Source organism: Thalassophryne amazonica, chromosome 3, assembly GCF_902500255.1.
Source record: "Thalassophryne amazonica chromosome 3, fThaAma1.1, whole genome shotgun sequence".
NCBI classification, from domain to species: Eukaryota; Metazoa; Chordata; class Actinopteri; order Batrachoidiformes; family Batrachoididae; genus Thalassophryne; species Thalassophryne amazonica.
The window spans coordinates 109,418,287-109,430,669 of record NC_047105.1 but is presented as its reverse complement, the minus strand read 5'-3'; the positions used below and the strand labels follow the sequence as shown (position 1 = coordinate 109,430,669).

At 41.4% G+C, this 12,383-nt stretch overlaps 1 protein-coding gene across 1 annotated transcript in view; it reads right to left on the bottom strand.

Annotated features, from left to right (window-relative positions):
- The window catches only part of cxxc1b (CXXC finger protein 1b), a 35,165-nt gene extending 28,748 nt beyond the window's left edge, over window positions 1-6,417 (bottom strand). The window contains exons 1-3 of the mRNA XM_034167287.1: window positions 6,267-6,417; window positions 215-330; window positions 8-108 (exon numbers count right to left, since the gene is read on the bottom strand). Of these exons, the coding sequence (XP_034023178.1) occupies window positions 8-108; window positions 215-330; window positions 6,267-6,269 (220 nt within the window). The 5' untranslated portion in view covers window positions 6,270-6,417. The remainder of the gene's footprint in view (window positions 1-7; window positions 109-214; window positions 331-6,266) is intronic.
- Between the last annotated feature and the right edge of the window lie 5,966 nt (window positions 6,418-12,383).

Genomic DNA, 12,383 nt, shown 5'->3' with positions numbered 1-12,383 from the left:
TCATCACCTCTGCAGCTCATGCAGTACCATTCTCTGATCGCCTTCGCCATCTTCTCAGTAATGTTAATGCAGTGGCCATGGAACCATTCATTGCAGTTGTCGCAGCCACTGTCACAGAAATAAAAGAAGGAGCAAATTATATGACCACTATTACATGAATACACAGTCCCACAGCCTGTGTGACTTAAACACGGGATTGGTGATATAAATTTACATCATGAAGCAGTTGATGTCTGGTTTACGGCAGATACAATACAGCGGTGCATTCTCTCCCTCCATAGAACCAGTCTCGGGCCCTGGTACAGGGTCAACATCAGACACTTCACTGTCCTGAAAAATAGTTACATCACAAGTCAAAATGATCCTCAAAATAATGTTATCATAATGAGCTCACTGATTAATCAAGCTAACATAACACCACAGTCGTTTCAGCAGTTAGTAAGCCCACAAGAAAGAAAGAATGGAAAAAGTTCCTGTCCCTGAGCTGCTGTGAGACATTACCCCACTCGGCATAGAGTTTGGGAATAATACAGAACTTGGTTGCCTTGGAGAAATGTGTGATATCTCTCAGGTGCTTGCTTTCTAATAAATTGAGAGAGGTTTTGTTTTAAATGACAGGTTTTACCCAGCTGTTTTCACACTGCGGAATTATGGTCAGACATTCTAGAGTTCATCCTTACTTATTTCATTGCATGCTTTTTCTTTTTTGCTTTTGTGATATATTCAATTTTAAAATGGAAAATGAAGATATACACTTTATAATAAAACTTTTACTTCCTAAATACATCCACAAATACAAATTTAGTGGTTCAAAAAACATATTTCCTGTTTTTAGGAACAACCTTAGTGAATACATGGATTCCTTAAAACTACCAAAAGAACTCTAAAGTGGTGAACCCACCTAAGACAACATGCTCTGTGACACACACACCTTTCCAGTTTTTTTTCCATGATACACTCCCACATATTTGTCTCACAGACATGCATCATAATTGGGCCAGATGTTTAAAAACAAACAGACCACTGCACCATGAACAGGACACAAACAGACCACTGCACCATGAACAGGACACAAGTTCATGATCGAGAACACTGCAGTTCCCAAAAAAGCAGTTCTTTAATCACAAAGCTTTTGTTTCCACAGTAAAATTGGCAGCAATGACATTGTTTATTTTGCCTGAAATAACGCTATGCAGCCTGAACCATGTCCAAAGTGTGTTATAACCACAAAGTCCAGTTTGTCTGACTCGGGTGAGCACTCTGGTCTGACATGCAGAGGCGTTCTGTGCCCCAGAGCAAGTGGAGAAAAGATAAAATCCAGATGAGTTCAGCTTTCTGTGGAGTGAATATTCACTTGCTGCTGATTAAAGGATGTATTGTATTAAGCTTCCCAAGTGACAGATTTCCAAAAGGAGATTTCAGCAGCTCGGTACAGCTGACACTGCCAGGACCACATGTTGTACAAGCACAAACAAGAGCACCAACCAAACATCGACAGGACTGTTCAATTTAGTAATTCCTATTATATAACAGCTGAGTGGATCCTTGTCATTTGATTGGTGGGCTGTATGTCATGTGACATGGATTATTTATACTATTTGCCGTTGCGTTTTATTGACCGTGCAATAGTTCTTATTTACAGTGCAATTTTGGGGTATTTGAAAGTTGCTACTGCATGCCCCGACCACCTCGCGCGCTCACACTACCGGGGGACGGTGTTTCGCTAAACATGACAGTGTTTGTTTTGCTGACGGACGACGATTTGAAGGAGCTAACTGACGGTGCTAATTGTTCTAACACACACTCCACTATAAGCCGTCTGGAGGCACGACGAGCTGTTAGTATGAAAAGCTAACGTGATTTTTTTTTTTCACTGGACTGGGGAATTAAATGGACTGCATTTATATAGCTTTTCCATCTGCATCAGGTGCTCAAAGTGCTTAACAATAATGCCTCACATTTACCCCGATGTGAGAGTGCTCCCATACAAGGTACTCACTACACACCGGGACCAACTATGGGATTAAGGACCTTGCCCAAGGGCCCTTAGTGATTTTCTGGTCAGGCAGGTATTTGAACCGGGGATCCTCTGGCCAATGCTTAACCGCTAGACCATCACCTCCCCAAATATACAAAGTCTTTTTTATTTTGGAAGTACATGAAGTCAGTGCAGAACATGACGGACTACATTATCACAATTTGGACTCCTGTTTAAAGTTCGTGTTGGACTGTTAAGCACCAGTGGAACATGACAATGTATGCTCCTTTTCTGTTTGTAATTTAATAAAATATCACATGACAAGGATCTATTTTAGCCATTACATAAAACAAATAATGAATGTTTTGACATTCTTTTAATGGAACGAATATTTAATGCGGTGAAAGCTGGAACGTACCATTCAATGAGGCAACGTTCCAGCTTTCACCTCATGAAATATTTATACCATTGAACTCAAACATTCATTAACTCAAACATTCATTCATTCATTGTGAGAAATCTTGGAGTCATTTTTGATCAGGATATGTCATTCAATGCGCATATTAAACAAATATGTAGGACTGCTTTTTGTCTTGTCTCAGAGTGATGCTGAAAAACTAATTCATGCATTTATTTCCTCTAGGCTGGACTATTGTAATTCATTATTATCAGGTTGTCCTAAAAGTTCCCTGAAAAGCCTTCAGTTAATTCAAAATGCTGCAGCTAGAGTACTGACAGGGACTAGAAGGAGAGAGCATATCTCACCCATATTGGCCTCTCTCCATTGGCTTCCTGTTAATTCTAGAATAGAATTTAAAATTCTTCTTCTTACTTATATGGTTTTGAATAATCATGTCCCTTCTTATCTTATTGACCTCATAGTACCATATCACCCCAATAGAGCGCTTTGCTCTCAGACTGCAGGCTTACTTGTAGTTCCTAGGGTTTGTAAGAGTAGAATGGGAGGCAGAGCCTTCAGCTTTCAGGCTCCTCTCCTGTGGAACCAGCTCCCAATTCAGATCAGGGAGACAGACAACCTCTCTACTTTTAAGATTAGGCTTAAAACTTTCCTTTTTGCTAAAGCTTATAGTTAGGGCTGGATCAGGTGACCCTGAACCATCCCTTAGTTATGCTGCTATAGATTTAGACTACTGGGGGGTTTCCCATGATGCACTGAGTGTTTCTTTCTCTTTTTGCTCTGTATGCACCACTCTGCATTTAATCATTAGTGATTGATCTCTGCTCCCCTCCACAGCATGTCTTTTTTCCTGGTTCTCTCCCTCAGCCCCAACCAGTCCCAGCAGAAGACTGCCCCTCCCTGAGCCTGGTTCTGCTGGAGGTTTCTTCCTGTTAAAAGGGAGTTTTTCCTTCCCACTGTCGCCAAGTGCTTGCTCACAGGGGGTCGTTTTGACCGTTGGGGTTTTTCCGTAATTATTGTATGGCCTTGCCTTACAATATAAAGCGCCTTGGGGCAACTGTTTGTTGTGATTTGGCGCTATATAAATAAAATTGATTTGATTATTTGTATAATACTTTTATTACCGCTTGGATAATAGGCTAAAGCCTTCAAGTCATTCAACAGCATTTGGAATAAAAATGGGTCTGGTTTTGTAGCTAATTAATGAACATAATGCATGGCAAGCGTGACAAAGCCACAAAATTTTTCCTTATGTTTTGTCTCCAAAAAATGTTGTCAAGCATGCACTATGACTCATAAATCCCTTACTGCATAATGTATTTGGGTAGAAAAGGCTTTATATGCCTTTGCATGACTCCTCAGTATTTTGTGGCATGTGATTGTAGCATACAGACTGCACGCATCCATGCAATCATAGCCTTTACCTTCTGTAAAACATTTCACAGAAATTACCTCACAGTTTGAAAACCACTGGTATAAAAGACGTTTTCTGCCATTTCTATCAAGCATGTAGGCATGAAAAAAGATGCATATGAAAAACACACACCTATTTCTTACTTACTCTGCCATGCACAACATGCCACACCTCAGCATATAGATAAAAAAAGAAAAACTCCAAACATGCCCATTGTTGTATGACAGGTGCTCTGATCACCAGGAATGCATACAACCTGACTGCTCCATGGTGCTGTTTGTCTCTTTTTCTTTATGTCCTGTTTTTCAGTCAGTGTGAGAAAATATTTTTAGGACATACCACATGATCACCACACCTCAAAAATAAATAAATAAAACACTGTTCAACCATGAACCTCATGCTGAAATAACTAACTGTGTTGGTGACCATGTTGAAACTGAGCATCCACAGTATGATTTGTGTCCAAATCCAACAGACACAGGTGGAATGCCATTCTGTTTTGTAATTTTCTTTTCTTTTCTTTTTTTTTAACCAGCACCAAGCATGTCAAAATGCTCCAGACATGCAAATGTGCCTTCTGTGTCATTGGTATGTAGTCAGTGTCTGTGATAAGACAAGCCAAATGCCCAACACAACTGGGGTTCCCGACACACTAGTGGGGATGTTTTCTACAGGGAAATGTGTCTTAATTACTGTTGTGTTGATGATCATGGTAGGTGGGTTCACCATTAAAGCTATGAAGGCTATTTATTGTGACCCAATATTACAACATCTCTGAATGAATAAAGAATGAAGGTGGTGCTTAATCTTTTGAGAGCCTTGTGTCTTAAATGTACATGAAGTATTAATTAAAAACGAAAACTCAGACGTTATCCCACTCTTTTATTTTCGTAATACAGTCACTTGCCCAGTTCCAGATCATTGCCAGTTCCGAATCACTGCTGTAGTATTTGCGCCGCCGTTTCTCGTAATCAGCGCGAATAAGCTAATACTTGGTACCAATGGAAAGACTGATGTTTTGTCTACAAATGACCACAAGCTCGACCGGATCCAGCCATCCTTGTGATCAGCAGAGGAATCAAAACATTCCGGTCTCGGTGGTGTGCGCGTGTTTTCTGACTCACTCATTCCTGCAAGTGTGAAAGTGACGATCTCTATTAAGTAGCAAAGGTGAGTTAGCCATTCAGTGTCATTGGTTCTAGAGTGGGAAAATACTTACTTACTTACTTGGGTAGAAAATGTCAGTGTTATGTCTTGCTGTTTAATTGCTGCACGCATTTATCTCTAACGCGAAAATTTGCCGGTTGTGGATCACTGCAGCAGCAGCCTCGTGTCAGTACTTGCAAGCCATGTGTACTCTGGGGGTCAAATCAACATCACGAATGGGCATGAATGTGGGGCTTTTACTTTTTAATTCAGGAGAAATCTCACCTCCACACATTTAAAACCCTCCTTTGCTCTCCATCTGTAACAATATAAGGTGCAAAATGATAGCAAGTTGGGGCATCGTGTGCTATCCTCACTTAATTGAGTTAAAAGCTTAGGGGGAGATATCAACATCCAAGGATGTTTATTACCACAGATTTTATTTTATCTTCATTTATTAAGGAATGCCACTCAATTTGAGTAAACACTTCATTTTTTGCTCGTAAAAACGTGTAACAGTGCCTTTCGAAACCAAGCAAATTCTCATTTAATAAGCATAATTATATCATTTTGTGTTCAAAACACATTCTCGGGCACAGTGTGCATCATTCTGCATTAGAAGGGCTTCAACCAGATGCCAAGAATGCCCCCAAAGTGACACAGTGTGTCGTGATCCAGAACCGGGCAAAGTGATCCATTTCCGGCAAATATTTGCACCACACATAATGTGGCTTCACACTTTAAGTAGAAAGGCTACCTCATCCTGACTTCTTCAACTTTATGGCTCCGTATAGCGGGACTTAAAAAAAAAAGGTGATCCGGAACTGGGCAACTGTCTGTACATAGTCATTTGTTCAACGTCTGCTTTGTTAGCAATATGTACAGTGACAAAACATCACACTGGGTAACTACAATTATAAAACCAACTAATGTTCATGTACCAGATAATCAGGAAAAAACGTTTCCCACACAGCAAACTCCGAGTTACATTAACAGCGAGTAAACAATGTTTACACACAAAGCTACCCAACAAGCTTACTAGCGTGAAATGCTAACGCTAGCCTGAGCATTTAGCAACAGCTACAATATCAAATAGCTGGTAAAGCTAGTTACTTGAAACAAAATAAAAACAATTTAACGAAATGTAATTTTTAATTAATCCTTTTATAACAGTAAAAGGCCGCCGATAACTAAATCATAAGTTTGGAGGAAATGCTCGCGTCGTGTCGATTGAACTAAAGAAAACTATAAGTAGCTAATTTAGGAAATACAAACTTCGACAGAAATAAAAGGCTTATCCTGGCACTTACCATCACACTCGTAGTCTTTTGCTGTAAGACGAAAATACGACTCTTTACTGGACAACGTCAACCTACTGTTAAGTCCCGAAGCTCCGGAGCGCGTGTCGAGTAGTTATATCTGAAGCACTTATCGAAGCTTCCGTTTGATCAAGTTAAAAAAAAAACATATTTTCCATGGAGTTTTAACAATATTACATGATTATACTAAAATAAAAATAATACATCAATTAAAAGGTACACATTTTAGTACGTTTTATGTTTTCGTCACTGGCCTTCGAAAAGCGGACTGATGACAAAAAAAAATCTGAGTCATTGCAGCCATCTTACCACTCCCTTTGCACGCGGAGGGTTGGCGCGACATCTCTGCTATTTTGGCATTGTGGGATCACACCCTCACGAGCGCCACTAGCTTAGCTTATGGCAAGCTAAAAGTGGACGCTCGTTACGGCCGAACAACTGTCAAGTTTCTGGATATCCTGTGTTAGTATGCGCCCGAGGCCGACGTGCTTGATGAATTCCTGCGCAAAAAGTAGTTGTGATATATTCCTGCGAAATAATGAGTATATCTCATCTAAATCAATTCTAAAATTTACCAGTAATAAAATTGTAAAAATAACTGAAGTTTTAAGAGTGGTCGTAATAAATATTTAAGAAACTTAAAGTTTATGAACAACTTCAAGCACATTGTAAACACTGACACTATGGAGTTTGATGCGGAAGAGTTCAGAAAGATATGACTGGATTACTTTGTGTTAAAGTCAGAACAAGAAGCTGCACTGAAAGAGATCTATCTGGGAAGAGACACATTCTGTGTTGTCACTCCAATGAGAGCAGCACGCTGAGCAGGGTGGCGAAAGTAGTCCGGCAAGGTCAATCTGTGGGTGAGATATCCCACAATGCCAAAATACCAGAGATGTCTGTCCAGTGAGAGCAGCACTCTGAGCAGTGTGGAACTACAGCTTTTTTCTGTACACATAAATGATGTGCAAATGCTTGTCTTGGAAAACTATCTACTCCTTAGCTTTATTTCACATAGTCAAGTTTCCACTTAAATAAATATTAACTTTATAAAGAGTAGGGTAACAGCAGTTCCAACCAAGGAAATTCAAGGTACAGGCTCAACTTTGGGACAAAAACAATATCCTAAAATTCACATCACATTCAATTCTTCTCTTGACATGACCAGATTCATCCTGTCGAAAAATACTTTGTAAACATATTTGTTTTAAAATAAATGTACAAATTTGATGTTCTGTCTGAAGATGCATGTTTTTTTTATCACTGTCATATAACCCGTGTTATTAAAACTATGGAATACAATAGTACATTGCTATTGTTTCACTAAAATTGTACTAGACAACATAAAAGGGTTTTTTTTTTGTACTGCACCTGTTTTTATTGTGGCCAGCCTAAAGGCCCGGTCACATGGCACATAACGAAGCCCAAATGAAACAAGAAATCTCGACTTTAGTTGGCATTGTTTAACCTTTGTGCAGCTTTGTTCCTGCAGCTGGCACTTCATTCCTGCAGCTGGTGCTTCGTCAAGATTTTTAAACTGTCGAAAAATTTGAACGAATACCGCCGAAAACCTCAATTCGTCCGTATTTCGTTTTACTGTCATTCTTGATGGTTTCTTATCATTACTTAGTTTTTGTAACTTAGCATTTTGTTAGACTTCGTTTGACCAGCTGAACATTTTCATACAGTACAGAAGCCGGTTTGTGAGCACTACTGTGGAGGAGAGATGGTGCTGGTGTGTGGTGTGGGGCTTTTGCTGCTGCGTGTGATGGGAGAGTGCGGCTGCTATGGTGATGGCCAGCCAGGAAGAATTTCTTAGCCTCCTCCGCCAGTGTACGGCAGTCTGTGATCGTGGTGTTGGCCAGCGCTGCGTGCACCTGAGGAGGGAGTTGGTGTACAAAAAGTCCAGCCGGTGTCCTCTGAGGAGCTGCAGCATTCTGTCCATGAACTTGCTGTCCTTGCTGTCCTCCAGCCCATGTAGAGAGAAGAGCCTGCTGGCCCTTACAGCATCTGACAGTTCAAAAGTTTTGAGGAGGTGATCCTTGATGGCTGCATATTTGTTTGCAGCAGGGGGCTTTGCAGGAGTGTGATCAGCCTCCTTGATGTGGAGCTGCTGTGGGCCGACACGATGTAATAATATTTTGTATCGTCTGCGGTGATCTCTGAGCAAATTGCGCCTTGGTTTGTGCAAACCAGGCGGCAGTTTACAGAAGCATGACATTGAGCATCAAGTGTGAAAAGTTTCAGCAGCAACAGATATTCACATATGAACAGCTTTGATCCACAGAGGTGTGACATGTAAAAACAGAAAACCCAGTGTAATCGCAAATGGCTGCATTCTTTTCTGAACAATGTTTCAGTCGATGAATTATGTACGAGACAGTTCTTTTGTGCGCGCATGTACGTGCGCATGCGCTGCAACACATCCAAACACTGAATGCATTCATCCAGAGTGAATCAGCTGGAGAAAAGGTGAAGCGCGCGTGTGTGTGACTGATCCACGTATGCAGCACCTGTGCATGCGTGATCAGAACTGGTAATTGAACCCGCGCATGTATGTGTGACTGACTGCTTGATCCACACAGCCGCAGTGCCCGGTGATCAGAAACCCCAGGGTTTTGAAAAAAAGGCAGAGAGAGAGACAGCACTATCTCTCTCTCTCTCTCTTCACCCCCCCCCCCCCCCCCCCCCCCCCCGCTGTCTTGCTCTCAATGCTGAAACAAGAAACAGGAAGTTTAAGTTTGCTTGTGAGTTTAAATGGCAATATTTTCTACTTTTTTTGGGGGGGCACGAAATTTACAATCTGATGTTCCCAGCCCTAACAAGGAAGCAGTGTGTCCCACTGTACATCTGGAAACGTGAATGCTGTTTGCTTTGCAGTTTTGAGACTGGAGCACATTTCTACAAAGCAATATATATATATATATATATATATATATATATATATATATATATATATATATATATATATATATATATATATAATAAAAAACGTAGGCAGGAGTGCAGCAAGGGCTACACATGACAGAACGCATACATTAAAAGCAAATATACACAGCTGCAAGCAAATCAATGAACGCAACGACAAGCAAAAAACACTGAGTACGCGTGTATTTTGGGCGTACAGACAGCGATTAGAGTTTTGTCATTTGAGAAATATCTGACACGTTTGGAGTGTGTATTATTTGGGTGGAGTATTTAGCGTGTGTGGTTAGTTTTTTGTTTTGTTTTTGTTTTGTAAAAATGAGGCATCTTATGAATATTGAGCAAGCGCTTTAGTTTTTTTATTGGAGCAAGACGGAGCGCGCAGCGCGTCATCAAATCTGAACCAGAGAGTGAGGATTCTGATGGAGATGATCTCTCTTTTGATCTGGACGAGCAACCAGAGCAGGTGGATCCACTGACATGCACACAGATCTCCACAGTGGATTGGATCTGCACTTCTCTTTGCAGCTTCTCCAGGACTCAAGTGCTACAGAGCTCCGTCCCAGCACCAAGTCCTGGAACGCAGAGCAGGATGCATTTTGTTTAAAGCGTCAATGTCAACGTTAGCTTCAGTTTCATTTCATTCCTCTTTCATTCCTTTTGTGCTCTTGATTCGCAGGCTATTCAGTGATGGGAAAAAAAGCTCATTCGTCCACCTTTTCTTGACAATTTGTGACTTTGTGGCTTTTTTCCTTTGTTCAGCTATCATTGTATGTCGTGTGACCGGGCCATAAGGCACACCTGTGCAGTAATCATGCTGTCTAATCAGCATCTTGATATGCCACACCTCTGAGGTGGGATGGATTATCTTGGCAAAGGACAAGTGCTCACTATCACAGATTTAGACAGATTTGTGAACAATATTTAGAGAAATATGTATTTTGTGTATATAGAAAATGTTTTAGATCTTTGAGTTCAGCTCATGAAAAATGGGAGCAAAAACAAGTGTTGCATTTATATTTTTGTTCAGTGTACATACAAATTCAGTGTTCCTTCTGTCAAGATACACACATTTTTTTTTTATCTCTATCACATGATCTGTGTTTTGACGCCGTAATACATTACAGGCAAAAACGCAGGGGTGGTGGTCAAGTGGTTAGGCCCTTGGTTTCAGTGCGGAAGGTTCCCAGTTTAAACCCAACCCCTGCCACATTTCTCCATGTAATGTGGAGTTGTGTCAGGTAGGGCATCCAATGTAATAAGATGGCTATCTGTCACAGACATTTGAAATGTGCGTGTCCTCTTGTCCTTGTCCAGCCGCTGGGGTTTTAAATACTGACTACGTTTACATGCAGCCAATAACCCTTTCATAACCCTTTCATAACAGGAATATTAGCAATAACCTGGTTGCTCACGGCCATGTAAACACCCGCAAAAACCCGAATATGCTCATATTCGGGTTTTTAAAAACCCGAATATGACCCCTGGGTTACTCCTTTTCTAACCCGAATATCAGGTCATATAAACGCGCATCAGGATATCCCCATAGAAAGGAACATTATTTTGTGTTCTGCGCATGTCCTATCCGCAAGGAATCTTGGTCTTTTGAGTACGGCAACTACTTGTATGCGGCGCGCGCAACCCACCGGACACCACAGAAGCAGAGGTAAACAGCGCATTGTGTTCTGCGTCCTTATCAGGCGGGCCGGTCGCGGCACCGGTCGGCATCACCGTGATTGCTCTCACTGCCTCCGATGCGCTTACTGAGTCTGCAGACTCGGTAAACGCTGCAGGGGGCCACTCACACTGCCCCCCTCTCTGCTGTGCGGAGCTGCGGACAACTCTGGCTACAGGTCCAGAGACTACGCTCGCTGTTTTGATGCGGAGCGCTCCGGCAGCCAGCAAGGATAGATTTCTTGCGGAAAAATCCACAGCGTCGCAGGGTCTCGGTATATCGCAGCCGCAGAGCTCTGTGGCCATGACTTGGATTCTTTGCGGTCCCGCATCCGTACCCCCGGAGGCAGTGAGCGAAGGGAGAGCATGCGCACTGTGTGCTGTGTGTGTCTGTTTATAACCTTCTCGCCCAGAAGAAAAATGAGTGTTTACACAGGAGAGAAAAGTGAGAAAATGTTAATGCCTGTTTGAGAAAAGTGTATAAAGTGTGTAGTGAGGGGTTTTACAGCCTTAAAACATCTATAATAATTGTAAAAACTAACACTGACTATACTTTGCGGATTTCTCCTATTGCGGGTTATTTTTAGAACGTAATTCCAGTGATAAACAAGGGACCACTGTACTTCATTAGTAGCATGAAAGACACGAATGTCTTTTATTGACGGTAGAAAGTACCGAGATAGCGACATTTACAAGAAGGCGGCCGAAAAGTTACGCAAAGCAGGATTTGCACAAACAAAGACCAAATCAAGCACCGGTGGAAGACGTGCGTCGCTGTTTAGATGGGAATATTCCAAATGATACCAATGACCATGTATACAGGAGAAACTCTGTCTGCTTAAGCATGTAAATGGGTTATTCCTAATGATTCAGAAACCGGAATACTGACCTTAACCCGAATATTAACGGCGTGTAAACGTAGTCACTGAGTCACCTGCATTCTGGTTTGTGCCCAGAGAAACCTGCCACATGGTCAAAATGTCACAACTGACATTCCCTTGTCATGTACTGAGATTACCCCAGACCAGATTTCTATACTCTCTAACTGCGCATGTGCAAAAAAGGGGAAGTTTGTTCTGTGGGCCAAAATCAAGTTTAATGTGAATAAATTCTGATTGTATCTGTTAATGATATTGCTTCCCTGGACGCATTCAGCAATACTTTATCTGGACAGGGATTAATCAAATCAACAGGTGAGTTATTTGTCTCCATAAATTGAAACCAGCTGTCAGTTCTTTCTGCGCACAGAAAAGGTAAACTCAGCACAGAACAAACTTCCCATTTTTCAAATATGCAAAGATAGTGAATACACAAATCTGGTACAGGGTAATCTCAGTACGTGACACCCTCACAGTGCAAGTGATACTCGTCTACTTAGTTTCCTTAAGTAACTGTTTATTTGACACAAAGCCATTGCATCGGTTCCCAAGGACTCTCCAAAGAGGCCTTGCACCATAGACATCCACTTGTCACCTGTGGTTACTGGTTAGTGTTGAAGTTTCACAACTA